The sequence below is a fragment of the Musca autumnalis genome, unplaced genomic scaffold (assembly GCF_047663935.1).
Source record: "Musca autumnalis isolate F117 unplaced genomic scaffold, ASM4766393v1 scaffold_3, whole genome shotgun sequence".
NCBI classification, from domain to species: Eukaryota; Metazoa; Arthropoda; class Insecta; order Diptera; family Muscidae; genus Musca; species Musca autumnalis.
The window spans coordinates 241810713-241830112 of record NW_027411866.1 but is presented as its reverse complement, the minus strand read 5'-3'; the positions used below and the strand labels follow the sequence as shown (position 1 = coordinate 241830112).

The following is a 19400-nucleotide window of genomic DNA, read 5'->3' as shown; positions in this document are numbered from 1 at the left end:
GATTAAAATTATTAACATATTTGAATATAAAATTAATTTGTCTATCAACCTATTATAGTGTGAAAATCTTTTCAAAATATGCAAAAATGAAGGAGAAATACAAATCATAAGGGATACATGCGGTAAAAATTATAAGAAATTAATTACCAGGTTCAAAACTAGATGTAAGCCAACATTTTAGAGTGCTTCGAGATCTTTGAAGGGGGTCCCCCAGCTGCTCGACAAAAGCAAATCTTCATAATATTTTTCAAAGGAAACTACGAAAATTTTTTGGTAGATAGATCGCAGCTGAAAGAGCATAAATTAATCTGCTTTCTGATTTTTAAACTATTGTTAAAGCGTTTTGCAATGCCAACTCTAGCTCGAAAACTAATAAACCCATTGTCGTATACTTTAGTGATCTTATCAAGGACATCCAAATCTAGTCCTTCATCGATCGATTTTGCAATATATTAGATTTTACGAAAATTGCAACCACAAAAATTCAAAGTTTCAATTTTTGGCTTAAAAATCGGACGTTCTTGGTCATAAAACGGGCAAACCAAATTTTAACAAGTAAAAAAGTATCAGGGGAGACGTAGGGGATGAGAGATACCAAGGAACGACCCTGAACGGCTTTAACGTGGCAAAGTCCAGGATTTATCTTGGTCCCTCTCTCATCTCAAGTGGACACTGAGCTCCCCGTGGTGTCACCTGAGGAGCTGCCTTTAACACACGTTTAAGGTAGTGAGCTAACATGTGCCTAGCTTTCACCCATAAGAACGTTAAAAATTTGAGTTGTGGGCGCCGGGTCAGTAACCCTCCCCTAGAAAAAGCAGCCTACTATGAAAAAATAAAAGAAAAGAAAAACAAATCCATCTAATGATCTGCGAATCTGCACATGGAATGTTCGTACACTTTATAGAGAAGGTGCAGTTTACGCATTGGCAGCTGTAGTTGACACAACTGCCATACAGGCCGACATTACTGCCATACAGGAAACAAGATGGATTGAGAAAGGCGTCACAACAACACCTAAAGGTGACGCACTGTATTATAGCTGCCATGACATAAAGCATGAGGTTGGTTGCGGATTTGTAGTTTGTCGGAGGTTAAAACACCTGGTCTCCAGCTTCACACCCGTGAATGAAAGACTCGCTGCAATTCGATTAAAAGCAAAATTCTTCAACATCAGGACGAACAGACCGAAGACATATTTTACGAGCGAAAGAAACAAGAAGAAACTTATGACCGTTGTCCTGCCCATGATATTAAAATTATACTAGGCGATTTTAATGCCAAAATTGGAAAGAAGAATATCTGTGGCCCAACAGTCGGGAAATTCAGTCTCCACAGTGAAACATCAGACAATGGTATGAGACTGATAGACTTCGCAGCTACAAGAAACATGGTAGTTAGCAGTACCAGACTTAATCATCTCGATATTCATAAGGGCACCTGGCTGTCGACAGATCAAAGAACAAGAAATCAAATTGATCACGTTGTGGTAGATGGAAGACAATCATCGAGCGTGTTGGATGTGCGCTCGTTCCGTGGAGCAAACATAGACTCGGACCACTACCTAGTTGCAGCAAAGGTACACACCCGGTTAAACGTAGCAAACAAAGTAAGAACAGACACAACACGGAAGTTGGACATCGGTAAGCTGCAATCACAACAGATAGGCAGAGCATATTCCACTCAACTGGCCCAATTGCTTAATCAAAGCACTCCTCGTCCCGATAACATATCAGGACAATGGCAAAACATTGCCCACTCCATGCAAACAGCCGCAAAAGCAGTACTTGGATACCAGAGACCTCCACCAAGGAATCCATGGTATAACCAGGAGTGTCGTGCTGCTACCGAAGAGAAAAATGTGGCATCTAGTACTACTTTACAACCCGTAGCAATGCGCAGCGCACGAGAAAGGTATCGGGAGAAAAGGAGGGAGGACTAACGTCGTTTCCGCAGGAAAAAGAAAGAGGTGGAATAGCGGGAGTGTGAAAAAAAAAACGAAATGTACATGAGCCAGAATGAAGTCCTATAAATTCTACCAAAGAGTAAAGCATCAAACTGATGGCTTTGGTACAGGCACCTCCTCCTGTAGAGACCGGCAAGGTAATTTGGTAACTGATACAGATAGTGTGCTCAGGATATGGAAAGAGCATTTGTCAAACCTGTTGGTATCCAGCGAAGACGACGAAGATATCTCAGATCCAATGCCAGAAGATGGTATTGAATGTATACCGCCCAGCCAAGGTGAGGTAATAAACAGGCTGAAGAATAATAAGGCAGCAAGAGCCGATGGCTTATCAGCCGAGCTGTTCAAAACCGGAGGCGACACGCCGATAAGGTGTACCCGACGATTGGAACCTGAGTATCCTGTGCCCCGTCCATAAGAAAGAGATAAGACTGTATGCGATAACTATAGGGGCATAAGTCTACTCCCGATTGCCTACAAGATCGTGTCAGGGATATTGTGCGAACGACTAAAGCCTATGGTCAACGAGATAATTGGGACATACCAATGTGGCTTTAGACCAGGCAAGTCCACCATTGACCAGATATTTACCCTGCGACAAATCCTGGAGAAGACCCAAGAGATGCAGATCGACACCTACCACCTTTTTGTCGATTATAAAGCAGCCTTCGACAGCCCACTACGTCCAGAGGTATTCCAGGCCATGTCTAAATTTGGTATCCCCGCAAAGCTCATTCGGCTTTCTAAAATGACTTTAACTGACACGAGATCCTCAGTTAAAAAAGGAAATAACCTCTGCGAAGAAGAGGTTTCAGACCAATAGCCACATGTTACTTGCTTATGCTGATGATATAGACATCATGGGACGATCAGTAAAAGAAGTAACCCAGCAAAATGTTCGATGCCAAAGATACCATTCAATCATGGGTGCAAGTGATCTGGCATGTCATCTTTTTAGCATCTTCATCGATGAATTTGGATCCAAATAAATAATTAATCTTATATATTTAGAAAAAATTTTATAAATAAAAACACAAAATTCATCTCTATTGGATCGATGAAATGGGTTCAGATGCTGATGGAAAGATCGGATCTTTCATGATTTCCTTTGCATGGGTTCAAATGCTAATGAAAAGATCGGATCTTTCACGACTTTGTTTGAACCAATGCAAAGGATGTCCTAAAATCACGTCATCGTATGGAACTCCTTCCTTCAAATTTTACTGGGAACCGATACCTTTATGAAGGTCGAAGGAGAATCTGTTAAAGTGGGTCTGGCGGTAAACGGCGGGAAGACCAAGTTGATGGTGTCGACGCGCAATGCGTCCTAGAGATCGGGCCAACTGTTGAAGTTGGTTCCTATAATTTTGAGGTAGTAAAAGACTTTGTCTACCTCGGCACCGCCGTAAACACAACTAACGACATCAGTTGCGAAATAATATTGGCCAACAGATGCTAAGTAAGCACTTCAAAAACAAAGCCACAACTCATCATACAAAAATAAAACATTACAAAACACTGGTACTACCCGTGTTGATGTATGGTTCCGAAGCCTGGGTACTTGCGCAAGCAGATAAGGCAGTGCTCGGCGTGTTTGAGAGAAAAATTCTTCGAAAGATCTACGGACGAGCTGTATCTGCTATACAACGACATCAATATAGTTAAACGTATCGAGATGCAGCGATTGCGTTGGCTAGGCCATGTAATAGGAATGAGCGATGATGAACCCGCAAAAAAGGCGTATAAATTCGAGCCACATGGCGGTACACGCAGAATTGGCAGGCCAAAGAATAGATGGCGCAAACAAGTGGAGGATGAGATGACAAGGCACGGTATTCCAAAAAGCGAAGCACGAAACAGAGAGAATTGGAGATCTTTTCTTAGTTCGGTCTATAGAACAAATGTTCTGTAATGGGCCAGCGAAGTAAGTAAGTAAGTTTGTTGATCAATGTGAACCCTAAATGTCAAATTACAGCTAATTTAGGTCAAAAATTTAGATAACAAATGCCAACAAATGCCATACCTGGAATCGCGGTACAGGTTTATGGGAGCTACACCAAAGCGTGGACCTATGTCTAAAATTTTCGGTGGATAAGTTTTTTTTTGACTACTTTTAACCCTAAATTTCAAAATACATCAAATTTCTTCAGATAATGTAGATAAAATCTTATAACTTCCTGAAATCGGGTAGTAGCGTTATATGGGACATTTGTTCAAAAAATTTAATGGAACTACTAACTACCACTAACCGAACCCGAAATGCCATATTAGAGCTAATTCAGTCTGAAAGTGTGGCTAAAACGTCAAAATATCTGAAATCGGGTAGTACCATTATATGGGGGCTATACCAGAATGTGGACCTATGTATGTCCATAATTTTTTGGTGGAAAAGCGTTTTTACTTCTAGGAACCCCAAATGCCAATAAGCACTAAAACATTTACTACAAATATCTCCGCATCCTACCCCTCCCCTAAATTCCGGGCAATATATTAATCCAAAACCGTGGTTCGTCCGGTAGCACTTAACTATGCCTCTCCGCATTCGTCATTACCATTGTAACAATTCTTAAAAAAGTCAATGGCCGGGTTTGCGAATAAATTTAATGAAAGACAATTATGCGTCACCATTTGCGGGTTTGCATATTTTTGATATTGGAGAAGAACATAAATCACTCACTTACCCACTATCAATAAGTACATAATTACTATTCGGCCATATGAATCATAATTTATGATGTTAATTTGCGCTGAACTTGTTTTCCAATTATCGCTGTGCGTCTATGTTTCGTGCTTTTCATGTCTTGTGATTATCAAAAAATGTTTTTTTCGATTTCATATTCAATTGATGACGACGATCAGAAAGTTCAAAATTTAGCATAATACTTTGGGACATAAAACATACATATGTGCTGTTCATATTGAAAATGTTTGAAGGGAAGGTACACGCAGAGAAAAATATTTTTCGCTTTTTTTGGAACAACAGTATCAATTTGTGTTCCAACAATTTATTTGTTTTGTTCAAGCATTGTAATTTTAATCCAAAAGATACCATATTTTGCTCCAAACATGAAAAAACAAAAACCACTTTCGAAATTTCGCAATATTGTAAAAATCTTTAACAATACACATGGTAGGAACTATCATAATGTAGAATTTTTATAAAAACTATTGTCAGCTTAGAAAACCTGTTACGGAAATTTTTGATGTGATTGTATATAATTCTAATATACAATTTCTACATAACTTTGATATAAATGCCACGTACATATAATATTACGAGTACTGTATCTAAAAAGACAGCAAAGTGAATGAAGAAACATAACTACTTCATTGCACTCATCCAAGCACCCACCCCAACATAAGGAATAAAAAAACCATAAGAAATATGAAAAGAAAACACAAATTACAACAAGGCAGGTTTCCTCCCAAAAACACTTCTCAGATTGTGCCCGGTATAACTCAGCTATATATACTGAGAGAAGAGAATAAAATTGTAGAAGAAAAGAGAATAATATAGTCCAGTTGACAAAAACTATTATTTGGATATGACAAAAACAATTGTTGTAATTGACAAAAACAATTGTTGTATTTAACAAAACGATTGTTGGATTCACAATACTACATAAGGGATCTAACAATATATTTACAATACATATTTTGTTCTTCGAATATTGTTGGATCAATCATATTTTTTTCTCTGCGTGTACAGAGTATTTGCTGGAAAGGGCCAGGAGGCAGACATAGTCTGCGCCAATTAATTATCTTATCTTATTTACAAGTTTTTTTACACACATTTTATTTATTGCAAATAAAATATTATCTGTAAAATATGTTAAACAACCCTTCAATTTGAAGTTACTAGACAATTCCAGATAAGCCTCACATCAAGTGATTGTAGACAATAGTTTGTCATTTAATATGGACATATTGTTTTGTTAAATGTTTGAAAAGCATTGATTAATACAAATATTTATACTTTCACTTATTTCGAACCTTTTGGGTTGGCAACTAAAATGTTCTTTACCATAAAGAACATTTTGCTTTAACAATCTTTTGGTGACAGATTAAAATGTTAGTTTAAGCAAATAAACTTAATTACCTAAATACTCACCACAAACAATGCTCTACACCGTGGACTGACCGCGTCTATAAAGAATTGTGAGTTGGCTTATGTGGGTAGTTAAGCATATATAGCGTATCGTGCGCTCACAGTAGAGTTGTTAAATCTAGTGAACTAGTTCAGTACCATAGTTCATTTGCGATTGAGTTACTGTATGAAAACAAAGAGATAATATAACTCATTCGCAGTTCGTTCACATAAATGACCAATGTCCACTGAACTATATAGTGAACTAGGTCGTTCAAATGAACTAAATTTTAACAACTCCAGGTCACAGTCATGTAGGGCATGTGTTGGGTATCGTGCTGTCAATTCGGATCCAATAAAACCACTCGTATTTGTCTGGGCAGCTGGTGTTATCTTGCTTCGATGGATGCGGAGTGATCTTAAAATATTGCATTCACACTATATCAGAGATGGCCAGCAACAATAAATTTCCTATGCCCGCGGGCATAGGCAAAGCGATCGTACTCACACGTATAGAGTAAACATCGTGTTGTTTACATTTTGCAAATCAGTCGATGAGAAGAACGTTGGTTTTTTAGAGTAGTACTAATGTTGGTCGTTCGGATTTTTTATACTCACACAAGCGCAATGTATAATCTGTGTTTTTGGTCATCATTTCACTATATGCTTGAACCCTGCAAGCATTTCCAATCGCACATTACTGGCAATTCTTTCTGTTTAGTGCTTCGCTTTCTGGAATACCGCATCTTGCAATCTCTGGCCTGTCAATTCTGCGTGCACCGCCATGTGGCTCGAACTTATACGCCTTTTTAACGGGTTCATCATCGCTCATTCCTATTATAAGGCCTAGCCAACGCAATCGCTGCATATCGATACGTTTAACTATATAGATGTCGTTGTATAGCAGGAGTTGGTTCAAACGACGTCGATATTCACCGTCAATTCAGATTGGTCCGTAGATCTTTCGAAGAATTGTTTTCTCAAACACGCCAAGCACTGCCTTATCTGCTTGCGCAAGTACCCAGGCTTCAGAATTATACATCAGCACGGGTAGTATCAGTGTTTTGTAAAGCGTTATTTTTGTTTGACGAGTTGTGGCTTTGTTTTTGAAGTGCTTACTTAAGCCAAAGTAGCATCTGATGGTCAATATAATTCTTCTTTTCATTTCACAAATGATGCCGTTTGTTGTGTTTACGGCGGTGCCGAGGTATACGAAATCTTTTACTACCTCAAAATTATAGAAACCTACTTCAACAGTTGGTCCGCCCTCAATGAACGCATCAACTTGGTTTTCTCGCCGTTTACCGCCAGACTCACTTTAGCAGATTCTCCTTCGACCTTCATAAAGGTATCGGTTACTTCTTTTACTGATCGTCCCATGATGTCTATATCATCAGCATAAGCAAGTAACATGTGACTATTGGTGTAGATTGTGCCACTTCTTTTGACGTTTGCCTCTCGTATAACCTTTTCCAGCAGGATGTTGAAAAGATCACACGAAAGGCTGTCTCCTTGCCTGAAATCTGTTTTGTTACAAAACTCTTCGGAGAGGTTCTTTCCTATTTTAACTGAAGATCTTTCGTCAGTTAGAGTCATTCTACAAAGCCGAACGAGCTTTGCGGGGATACCAAATTCAGACATTGCTTGGAATACCTTTGAACGTAGCGGGCTGTCGAAGGCTGCTTTATAATCGACAAAAAGGTGGTAGGTGTCGATCTGCATCTCTTGGGTCTTCTCCAGGATTTGTCGCAGGGTAAATATCTGGTCAATGGTGGACTTGGCAGGTCTAAAGCCGCATTGGTATGGTCCAATTACTATCTTGTAGGCGATAGGGAGAAGACTTATGCCACTATAGTTGGAGCATAAAGTCTTATCTCCTTTGGACGGGACACAGGATGCTCAGGTTCCAATCGTCGGGTACGCGTTCTTCCTGCCAGATGGAGCTAACTAGCTGATGCATACACCATAACAGCGTGTTGCCTCCGGTTTTAAACAGCTCGGCTGGTGGGCCATCAGCTCCTGCTGCCTTATTATTCTTCAACCGGTTTATTGCTGTCATTACCTCATCTTGGCCGGGTGGTATACATTCAATACCATTTTCTGGGGATTGGATCTGTGGCATATTCGTCGACTTCGCTACTATTGGATACCAACAGTTTGAAAAATGCTCTTTCCATATCCTTAGCACACTATCTGTATCAGTTACCAGATTACCTTGCTGGTCTCTACAGGAGGATGTGCCAGTTCCAAAGCCATCAGTTTGATGTTTCACTCTTTGGTAGAATTTTCGGACTGCATGCTGTCTTCTGTACATCTCGATTTGTTCACACTCCCGCTTTTCCATCTCTCCCTTTTTCCTGCGGAACAGAAGATTCTCCTCTCTCCTTTTCTCCCGATACCTCTCTCGTGCTCTACGCGTTGCTACTGATTGTAAAGTAGCCCTATATGCCGCATTTTTCACTTCGGTAGCAGCACGACACTCCTGGTCATACCACGGATTCCTTGGTGAAGGTCTCTAGTATCCAAGTATGGATTTTGCGGCTGTTTGCATGGAGTGGGCAATATTTTGCCATTGTGCTGATATGTTATTGGGACGAGGAGTGCTTTCATTAAGCAGTTGGGCCAGTTGAGTGGAATATGCTGTGGCTATCTGTTGTGTTTGCAGCTTACCGATGTCCAACTTCCGTGTTGTGTCTGTTCGCAATTTGATTGCTACATTTAGTACGTACCGTTGCTGCAACAAAGTAGTGGTTCTAATCTATGTTTGCACCTCGAAACGATTGTACATCCAGCGCGCTCGATGCATGTCTTCCATCTATCACAACGTGATCAATTTGATTTCTTGTTCTTTGATCTGGCGACAGACAGGTGCCCTTATGAATATCGAGATGCTTAAATCTGGTACTGCTAATCACTATGTTTTTTGCAGCTGCAAAGTCTATCAGCCTCATACCATTGTCAGATGTTTCACTGTGGAGACTGAATTTCCAGACTGTTGGGCCAAAGATATTCTCCTTTCCAACTTTGGCATTAAAATCGCCTAGTATAATTTTAATGTCATGGCAGGGCAACGGTCGTAAGTTTCTTCTAAGCGCTCGTAAAATACATATATCTTTGGTCTGTTCGTCCTTGTCTTCAGTGGGAGCATAAGCACAAATAAAGCTGATGTTGAAGAATTTTGCTTTTAATCGAATTGCAGCGAGTCTTTCATTCACAGGGGTGAAGCTGGAGACCAGATGTTTTAACCTGCGACCACCTACAAATCCGCAACCAAACTCATGCTTTGTGTCATGGCAAATATAATACAGTGATAGTATAAAACAGCAAGCGTGCTACCTCGTAGAGTTGTGCCAAAGGAACTATATGGAACTATCTAGTTCACTTCGCAGTTCCAATGGCCACCATTTTTTCTTTGAACAAACTGCGTATACTTACTATCACACGTTATATTTCATAATGTTACTCATACGCATTGGAACTAGTACGAGGAACTAGATTACCCAACTCTACTACCTTGGGGTAATTTGTGATTGAAATTTGAGCGCCATCAACCAACATGTTGAGCAAAGCTTCGCTTTAACTGCTCTTGTGTTTGGTAATGGGACAATGGATTAAAAAGCTGATATTCTCACATTCTATTGGGAAATTTGATTTTACTTCGCGTATTGGACCGACAGTAAACTCTCAGCACCCGAGAATTTGAAACAGCGATTGTTAAAATTTGTGAGTCCTTGCCAATCATGGACGGAATTTCAAAGGCCGCAATGAAAATAAATCAGTTTATTTTAGTTTAGTTTATTTTTTAAAGTGTTTTGTTTAACTTGTTTAAAAATTATTTATAGTTTTAATCGAGAATATTAATAACATTTACATATAATTCCTTTTTTTATTACAGCCGATGGTATGACATATTCCTTTGGTCTCTTCTACGATGAATTTCTGGTATATTTCAATGAGGGCAAAGGTAATTCCATTCAATAATGCTCATTACTTATTTTACTCACTCACTCTCACTCTCTCTCACAGGTTATACAGCGTGGATTGTTTCAATTATGGTTGGTGTGACATTTGCATCGGGTAAGTTATACGAACAATGGCTAGTGCTATAAATTCATTAATGAGTGTAAACTTAAAACATTTCACATATTAAAGCATACTCTTAGGCTGAAACTAATTATTGCAAACATTTTAGGTCCAATTTCATCGTCATTTGTTAATCGATATGGTTGTCGAGCTGTGACAATAGCAGGTGCCATCTTAACAGCAATTTGTATAATTATCAGTACATGGGCTCAGGTAAACGCAGTTGCATTCTTTTTTTTATTATTTGCATTAATATTTGTTTTCCTTCCCTCTCACAGAATGTTCTCACCCTGATTATTACAATTGGTTTTGGCACCGGTCTGGGTTTGGGTTTAATTTATTTACCCGCCATTGTTAGTGTCAGTACGTACTTCGAAGCAAGACGTTCCTTGGCCACTGGTATTGCAGTATGTGGTTCTGGTTTCGGTACCTTTGTGTTTGCACCTCTAATGGAAACGCTTTTGGGTACTTATGGTTGGCGTGGTGCTCTCTTGATTGTTGGTGGCATAGTATTAAATTGTATTATATTTGGTGCTATGTTCCGACCATTGGAACCACCAAAACCCTCGGAAGCGAAAAGAAAGAGCATTATTGACCAACATGCTACTCCAGCGGAATTGGAACCACTTAAGGCCAATATTAAACAAGCTGACCAGTACCTGCAGTTGCCAAAGAGCGAAACAAATGGTTTGTGTAGATCAAATAGTGTGGGTCAATCATACAAGAATAAGGTAAGCATGTGAAAGGTAGGCATTTTTTTAATTTATTCTAAAAATTCTTGCAATTTTATTTTCAGTTAAACGGCTCAAATGGCATTGTTAATCAAAAAATGGAAATTTCAGTGGTTTCCAAATGTACCAGTAATGAAGATGTTCTTAGGGCCTCATTAAGTCAACCTCATTTGGCTCAACTGAAGGAGCATCATCGTGAGAAGTCGGGAAGTGGTACCATGTACAGGCCAGATATTTTGTATCAGGTGAGAGAGATTTTGAGAATTTTGAAATGTTACTGTAAGAAATGAATTAACTAATCAACGAAATTCGTTTATAGGGATCCTTGATGAACATACCTGAATATGCCAGATCACGCCAAGATCTCTCCGGTTCAGGTGTCATACAACGTTATGGTTCAGTGAAACATTCTCAATTGGATTTGAATGAAGAAAAGGTAAGTGAAAGGGGGATTTCTTAGGGGTTAATGATATGTCGGCGTCATCACGGCTCCATTGTAGTTTTCATTGATGTACATTAAGAAAATTTGATGCATTGCCACCATCAGAACAATTGCTCCACTTATTAGAAATATTAATTTTTCATGATCTCCAAAAAGTTGCAGAATCGTGTGATAAATATTTTCAAAATATTCGATGAGAGACATTTTCCCCAATAAATTTTAATGAATTTTTTTGAAAATATAAAACAAATCAAAGGCAAGTGAAGTTTGTGGCAGTGTTCTACTACTGCTAAACCTAAATAAACACGGGACGGAAAAAATTTGCTCGTACCGGCAATTCTCAGGCAATTCATTTTATAAGGACCCAATCATTTGTCAGTCTGATGATCCCTTTCTGTATGTGTGACTGACAAGTGTGTAGCACGAACCATCAGTCAAGTCTAAAATCTTAAATTTTTCCACCAAAAATGAATGAATTCTACGTTTTTTGTGTTCCTACACCAACATTATTTTCTGTTTTTCAAAATTGAATATTGACAATTTGAAAATAAACACAATTCGCCTAGACTGATGGGGGTTCATTTTGAATTCAAAACAGTTTTGATTTTCATCAGTCTTGAAAAGGTCACACATACATTCTCAAATTTTCGAAAATTTACCCAGGGCGAGTGTGGTGAAAAAAGTAGAACACATGTATTCTTATGAGAACTACCGAAATACGTCTAGCGTATACTTTTTGTAAGTTGAAAAAGTTTAACCTTGACAGAACGTTATTGTTTGTATGTGTGTGTGTTTTGTATTTTAATAACAAAAGCCCAACAAAACATGAAATACAATTCATTGCAAAGGAAAATTATTTGTTTTACGAATGAAAACATTTAAGTATCGGTCGCGGATTTTGTGTTTTAAATGTGATTCGGGACTCAACGTATTTGGGTAATACGGACGCTCAGAGAGCGTTGTTTTGGTAGGTTGGTGAAATATTTGTGTACGTCCCGTCGTTATTTAGGTTTAGCAGTAATACCCGGCGCGACGTACAAAAATATTCACCTTGAAATAATACGCTCCGTCAATGTTGAACATTTTCAAATTTCGATAGGCGTGAATGCCATCATCGGAGTATATCCCCATCTATCGCAGCTGAAGAACGTCGACAAGCTACAACAGTTTTGGCTCAACCATATCCCACATATCGAAGCTGAAAAACGGTAGCTGCCTCTACAACCCAGAATAGTTTTGGCTCAACGACAACTACCGAACCGATTTTACGAAAATCGGTGAAACTACTCGTCGGCATAAGAAAATATCACAAATCAAATTTGAAGGCTATTCGATTAAAATTGACCGAGTTATAGCAAAATCGGGTATAGATATATATGAGGGCTACATTCAAATCTGAACCGATTTTTGTACAAATCGGTGTAGCTATTCAGGGGCCTAAGAATATAACACATACTAAATTTAAAGGATATCCGATCAAAATTGAACAAGTTGTAGCAAAATCGGGAAAATATATATATATATATATATATATATATATATATATATATATATATATATATATATATATATATATATATATGGGCTATATATAATCTGAACCGATATATCTCAGAAGGTTGCAGGGATGGGCAGAATGTTTTTACACAGAGATGTCCAATTAACGGAAATCAAGAGCCAAGGTGGCAATAGGTGGCAATCAAAAGATCTGCTGTACTAAATATTAAGAATTTTGATTTTTTATACCCTCAGCCTTTAGGCTAAAGAGGGTATTTACACTTTGATACGACAAAAAATGTGCCTCATCGAAATAATGGTTTTAGACCCCAAGTATGTTTGTACGATATCCGTTTCAGACAATTTCGAGTAGATCTAGCAATGTCCGTCCGTCTGTCTGTCTGTCTGGCTGGTGCGCACAATAACTCTCGAACGGATCAATCGATTCGGTTCAAATTTTGGGTATCGAAATATTTTGTCCAGATTCGATTTAAGTTCGAAGATGGGCCATATAGGTCCACTTCTTCAGGTATCTCCCCCACAAATGTTCAAAAATTGTCGCAAAACTTGTGCGCACGATAACTCTTGTAGGCAATAACCGATTTGGTCCATACTTTGCACATCGTGTAATTTCTACCAAACTTAGATGAGGTTCCAATATGGACTCAATCAGTCCACTCCTTCGGGTATCACCCACACAAAATTTCGGAAAAGTTCAGTTAAGGACCTAGTCTCGAATCGCTTTGATTTTTGTTTACGCAAGTTGTATTCGCTGTCCTCTATACGACGCTGTAAGTTTCATTAGGGGTAAGTCCATACTTCCTGAGAAAATAGCCTGAAAGTTACAAAAAACCCTATGACACCGTGTGTAGTGGTTGGAGCGCAAGATAACTGTTTGTCCAAACTTAGTTCAAGTTCAAAGATGGATTATATCGGTCCACTCCTTCCGGAACCTCCCCCACAAATGTTCGGAAAATTTGTGCGTACGATAACTCTTGAAGGGAGTAACCGATTTGGTCCATACTTTGCACATTATGAAATTTCTACCAGACTTAGATGAGGTTCCAATATGGACTCAATCGGTAAACTCCTTCGAGTACCTCCCACACAAAATTTCGGAAAAGTTCAGTTTAGGACCAGCTCTCGAATCGCCTTGGTTTTTGTTGTAACTACTTGTATTCACTGTCGCCTATACGAGGGTACAAGTTTCCTCAGGGGCAAGTCCATACTTCCTGAAAAAAATAGCCTGAAAATTGAAAAACAAACCCTATGACACCATGTTTATGGGTGGAAGCGCAAGATAATTCTCGAATGGAAATGCCGATTTGGCCTTCGTTATATTGTTTCCAAACTTACTTTAAGTTCGAAGATAACCCATATCGGTCCACTCCTTCAGCTACCAACCCCAAAAAAGTTCGGAAAAATTGTGCGCACGATAACTCTTGATGGGAGTGACCGATTTGGTCCATACTTTACACATTTTCATAATATCTACCAAATATAGGTCCACTCTATCCCGTACCTCCCACACAAAATTTTGGATAAATTCACTTTAAGGACTGCTAATCACTTTGATTTTTGTTGAAGCAACTTACATTCGCTGCCTCAATTACGATGGTAAAAGTTGTTTCAGGGGCAAGTCCATACTTCTTGAGAAAACAGCCCGAAGGGTGTAAAACCCCCCTATGACACCCCAATGGTCTATGTCGGTCCATTCCTTTAAGTACCTTTTCCGCAAAATTTTTAATCTTTAATCCTAATCAACATTTTTGTCGGTTCATACGACCAAAAACCCCCTTGAAACTCCCTTAATACAAAAGTTTTTTGTGAAAAAAGTGTTTCAATTTGCACAGGCTGAGGGTATACCTCTGCCGGCAAAGCCGACTAATACTTTTTTACTTGTTTTTATTTCTCTTGTCTCATTTTGTACTCTTAAAAACAAAACTCTTCTTAATCTCATTGTGTCTTTTCTTCTTTTTCAGGAATTGGCAAAATGTTGCGGCATTACCTGCTCCAAAGTATGAAAATTTGACACAAGACAAACAAAATAGAATTGGTATGAAAAAAAATAACTCTCCATATTCTTTCTTTCTTTCTTCTTCTTTTCAGGAGACCCGAGACACCCTTCGAGAAATGATGAATTTCGGTTTGATGACAGATGTAATCTTTGTAATTTTTGCCATATCGAATTTTTGCACCAGTATCGGTTTCAATATGCCCTATGTCTATATTGTGTCACAAGCCAAGGCTTTGCATTTGACCGGTGAACAGTCTTCCTATTTAATTTCAATTATTGGTGTGGCGAATACGATAGGCAGAATTATTTTGGGTTATATCTCTGATAAGCCATGGGTTAATCGTTTGGCAGTCTATAATGTGTGTCTGACAATATGCGGCATTGCAACGGCATTGTGTCCACTGTGTACCGGTTTCTATTCACTGGCATTTTATTGTTCGGTATTTGGTTTTACCATTGGTGCCTATGTCGGTTTGACGTCGGTGATTTTGGTTGATCTGTTGGGTTTGGAAAAATTGACAAATGCTTTTGGTATTTTGTTGCTGTTCCAGGGGGTGGCTTCACTCATTGGACCACCAATTGGAGGTGAGTAGATGGGTTCAAAATGTTATGACAATCTATTTTAACTTTTTATTTCTTCATTTTCTTCTTTGTCTTTAGGTTGGATGTATGATATTACGCTTTCCTATGCCCCAGCCTTTATATTGGCTGGCATTATGATTGCCATTAGTGGCCTAATGATGTTTGTGGTACCTCCCATTCAACGTAGACAGGCGAGAAAACAACAGGAATTAAATGCTCAAGAAATTGCTTTAAGTTAGAAAATGTTGTAATATAACAAATTAATATTATTGTTATTATTAATTAAATTAATTTAATTCACACAAACCTATTTTTGTGTAGGTACATACATAGCTATTAAAATTTAGTAGATTTTTGTATGAAAAGACTTTGAAATACAAACACACAAACAAAACTTCCTTAAATAATTACAAAGTATACACAAATACATACATACATATAAAACTGCTACAGGCATTATTTAGGGAATTAGTCATACAAATTGTTATCATTAAAAAAAAACTATATATAATAAATAAATTCTACAAATTTTTTGTTAGATATTAGTAAAACCACTATTGAAATAAATTCAAAAAATTGTTGATTATATAAGTTCTCTAAAAAAAGTATAAACATTATGTATACAATTTATTTTATTTATTTTAATTGAATATTCCAAAATGAAAACCAAACCAAAAACGCCAATTCCCTAAAAGTCAGTTATTATTATTATGAAAAAAAGTCAAGGACTTTTAGTTAGTAAATCAATTTTTTTACAAAATGTTTATAGTTTTAAGTATTTTTTTTTTGTTTTCTATTATAGTTATTATATATAATTATTTTATTCTATATATAAATTAAATATTGAATTTGTGTTTATGATTTCATTTATTTTTTTGTTTAAAAATATATTTTTTATTATGAAAAATTATAAAAACAAAATATTTCAGTGTTTTCATTATTTCTAAGCAGCTGCATCTCCTTTATAATAACGGAGTGTTGGTAAACATATTAAAATACAAGGTGGCGCAAAAGTAAACTTCCGATGTTTTTTGGCTGTAATTTAAAAAAAAAAGAATGAAAAACTTCTTCTTGTGTATTATTTGTATTTGGTTTTTTAATTTTTTTACATCAAGTCGAGAATATGATGTCAGATAAATGGCCGCCGCCACAGTTTATTGTCATTTTAGCCCTTTTTATGTCATTTTCCATCACTTTGGCCAAAACTTCCGGCGATAGGTCCTCACATTCTTGACGGATATTGTCTTTAAGAGCTGAAAGAGTCTGAGGCTTGTTGACATAAACCCGAGACTTCAAAAAGCCCCACAAAAAGAAGTCTGGAGCGAACGGCCAGGAAATCTGCGACGAAATTCACATTGTTTCAAAGTCACCGACCGATTATTGGTCAAATAAATAGTCACCAATATTCCGCGTTCTGGAACAGTGTAGCGTAACATTGTTTATTAACGTATATTTCGCATGTGTTTACTAAACAAATATCAAAACAGAACTGACATTAGGGGCCAATCGCAAAATTTATAGCATTTTCTGATAGGAGGATTACTTTTGTGCCACCTTGTATTAAAGACTTTCTGTTGATATTTATTTAAGAGCCATGTGACAACGCCAATCTAGAGATCTACCAAGCGTTAAGTTCGGCCAGGCCGAACTCGTTATAACCTCCACCACAAGTTGTATTGAAGTAAAACGGAATAATTAGTTCGTGTAAGAAGAAGACTTAATACTAAATTTCAGCAATTTCGGTAAAACAATGTGAGGCACCGTTCTATGCGTCTATGGGCTATTTCAAAACGTCGATCTATACCGACAAATTTCTGATGGAAAGTTTTTAGACTCAAAAAAGACTAAATACCAAATTTCCTATATGTCGGTAAGAGAATGTAGCTAAAACTTAAAAAATACCGAAAATCAAGAAGTACGCTTCTATGGGGATATAGGCAGGCGTGGACGTATACTGATATTACTCTTTTGGAATATTTTATAACTCTTGGAAGACTAAATAACGAATTTCAGCCATTTCGGTGGGATATTGACGTCACAATCTTCAGTATTACGAAAATCGGGAGGTACCGTTCTAAGGGGACTATATCGAAACGTGGACCTATACCGACGAATTTTATTCGGAAATGGGGCATTATGACAGCGTGGACCCGTGCAGACAAATTTCTGGCGAACAGTTTTATATCACATTGAATACTAAATACCAAATTTCAGCCATGTGGTGGAATATTGTGGCCACAACCTTCAAAATACGGAAAATCGGGAGGTACCTTTTCAATGGGGGCTATATGAAGGCGTGGACCTATACCGACAAATTTAAAGGGGAAGTTTTAGTACCCCCCACGAAGTCTAAATACCAAATTTCAGCCATTTCCGTGAAATATTGAGGCCACAACGTTCAAAATACCGAAAATCGGGAGGTACCGTTCTATGGGGGCTATATAAAGGCATGGACCGATACCGACAAATTTAAAGGGAAAGTTTTAGTACCCCCAACGAAGTATAAATACCAAATTTCAGCCATTTCGGTGTGATAATGAAGCTAAAACCTTCAAAATACCGAAACTCGGGAGGTACCGTTCTATGGGGGCTATATCAAAACGTGGACCGATATATCCCATTTTCAATACCAAATTGCGAGCTGTATCTTGATTTCAACAGACAGACGGACGGACGGACATGGTTAAATCGACATTGAAGTTTATGCTGATAGGGTCTCCGACGAATATTTCGATGTGTTACAAACGGAATGACAAATTTAATTATACCCTCCATATGGTGGAGGGTATAACAAGTAAGAACGTCGTTATGTTAGGCCAGGTCGAACTTTTTTATTCTACCCCACGAGTTGTATTGAAGTACTAAGCTCTTCCGCCGTGTGTACAATAGGGTTACGACTTTTTTACAACCTCGTATCACTGTATCATATTTTGATGAGATTAGATAACATCTTAATTATAAGGCGTTTCGATAAAGAAAGCTCGCGCGCAATGTTATTTGAAATATTTTCTACATGGGCTTTATTTGACAAACTTTTAAAGTCACTATAAGCAGATATATAACTGAAAAAAACTGATATAATTTTTTATACCCTACACCACAATGGAAAGGGTATTATAACAGCCAGTTTCTGTATGTCGTAAGAAGAATGTGTGCGAATGAAACACGCCCGAACTTTAGTTTTCGAAATAATTTTACCTTTGCTTTTGCTTCGTCGTATTTCTTTATTTCTGGAAGACATATTTTACCCACGTAAGTTATATTTGGAAGATGAACTCTTGACCTTTGACCTGATGCCAAATAAGTTGATGTATGTGGTCAGATAACAGAGTTACAGCCTAGTATATACAGTCTAAATCGCTTATAACGTCGTCGTTTATAACGTCATACCGATTATAACGACGAAATCCAAAAGTCCCGAATTTCTGCCCTTTATATTCTGCACAAAGAATGATCGCTTATAACGTCCTATATAGACTTATAACGTCAGATTTTTGTGAAAAATTTGAATTTTGCTATCGGTTATAGCTTAGAACCATACGAGGAAGATACATTTATCTCAATTTCTTATACCCTCCATCATAGTATGGAGGGTATATTAAGTTTGTTTTTCTGTTTGTAACACATCGAACTAAGCACTTACGAGTGACACATTTCAAAAAATCGATTTTCGAGAAAAATTCACTTTAAGTTGCAATTGAAATTTGAGTTCCGAACATAAAAAAATTAACTACTGGGACCATAACTACATGGACCAAAATAACTACTTGGACCATATTTTGCAAACAGATATCAGTGCAGAATTTCTGTGCAGGATCAAGCATGATTTGAAGTATTTTAGTGCTTAATAAACTCAAAACACTTTTGTGTTGAATTATGCGAAACTCGTAGTAAATCAACTGTAACTCGAAGAGTTTTAAAGATATCAGCATGAAAATTTTGCACAAGATAAAATAGAAGTCATGGGTGTCACCGTGGTGCAATGGTATGCACACCCG

At 37.7% G+C, this 19400-nt stretch overlaps 1 protein-coding gene across 3 annotated transcripts in view; it reads left to right on the top strand.

Moving 5' to 3' along the window:
• The window catches only part of Mct1 (Monocarboxylate transporter 1), a 69958-nt gene extending 53896 nt beyond the window's left edge, over positions 1-16062 (top strand). For all 3 annotated transcript variants that reach the window (XM_073977543.1, XM_073977541.1, XM_073977542.1), the window contains 9 exons: positions 9946-10014; positions 10077-10127; positions 10243-10346; positions 10412-10864; positions 10930-11109; positions 11184-11300; positions 14786-14821; positions 14913-15405; positions 15481-16062. In XM_073977543.1, the coding sequence (XP_073833644.1) occupies positions 9946-10014; positions 10077-10127; positions 10243-10346; positions 10412-10864; positions 10930-11109; positions 11184-11300; positions 14786-14821; positions 14913-15405; positions 15481-15641 (1664 nt within the window). In that variant the 3' untranslated portion in view covers positions 15642-16062. The remainder of the gene's footprint in view (positions 1-9945; positions 10015-10076; positions 10128-10242; positions 10347-10411; positions 10865-10929; positions 11110-11183; positions 11301-14785; positions 14822-14912; positions 15406-15480) is intronic.
• Positions 16063-19400: the final 3338 nt, after the last annotated feature.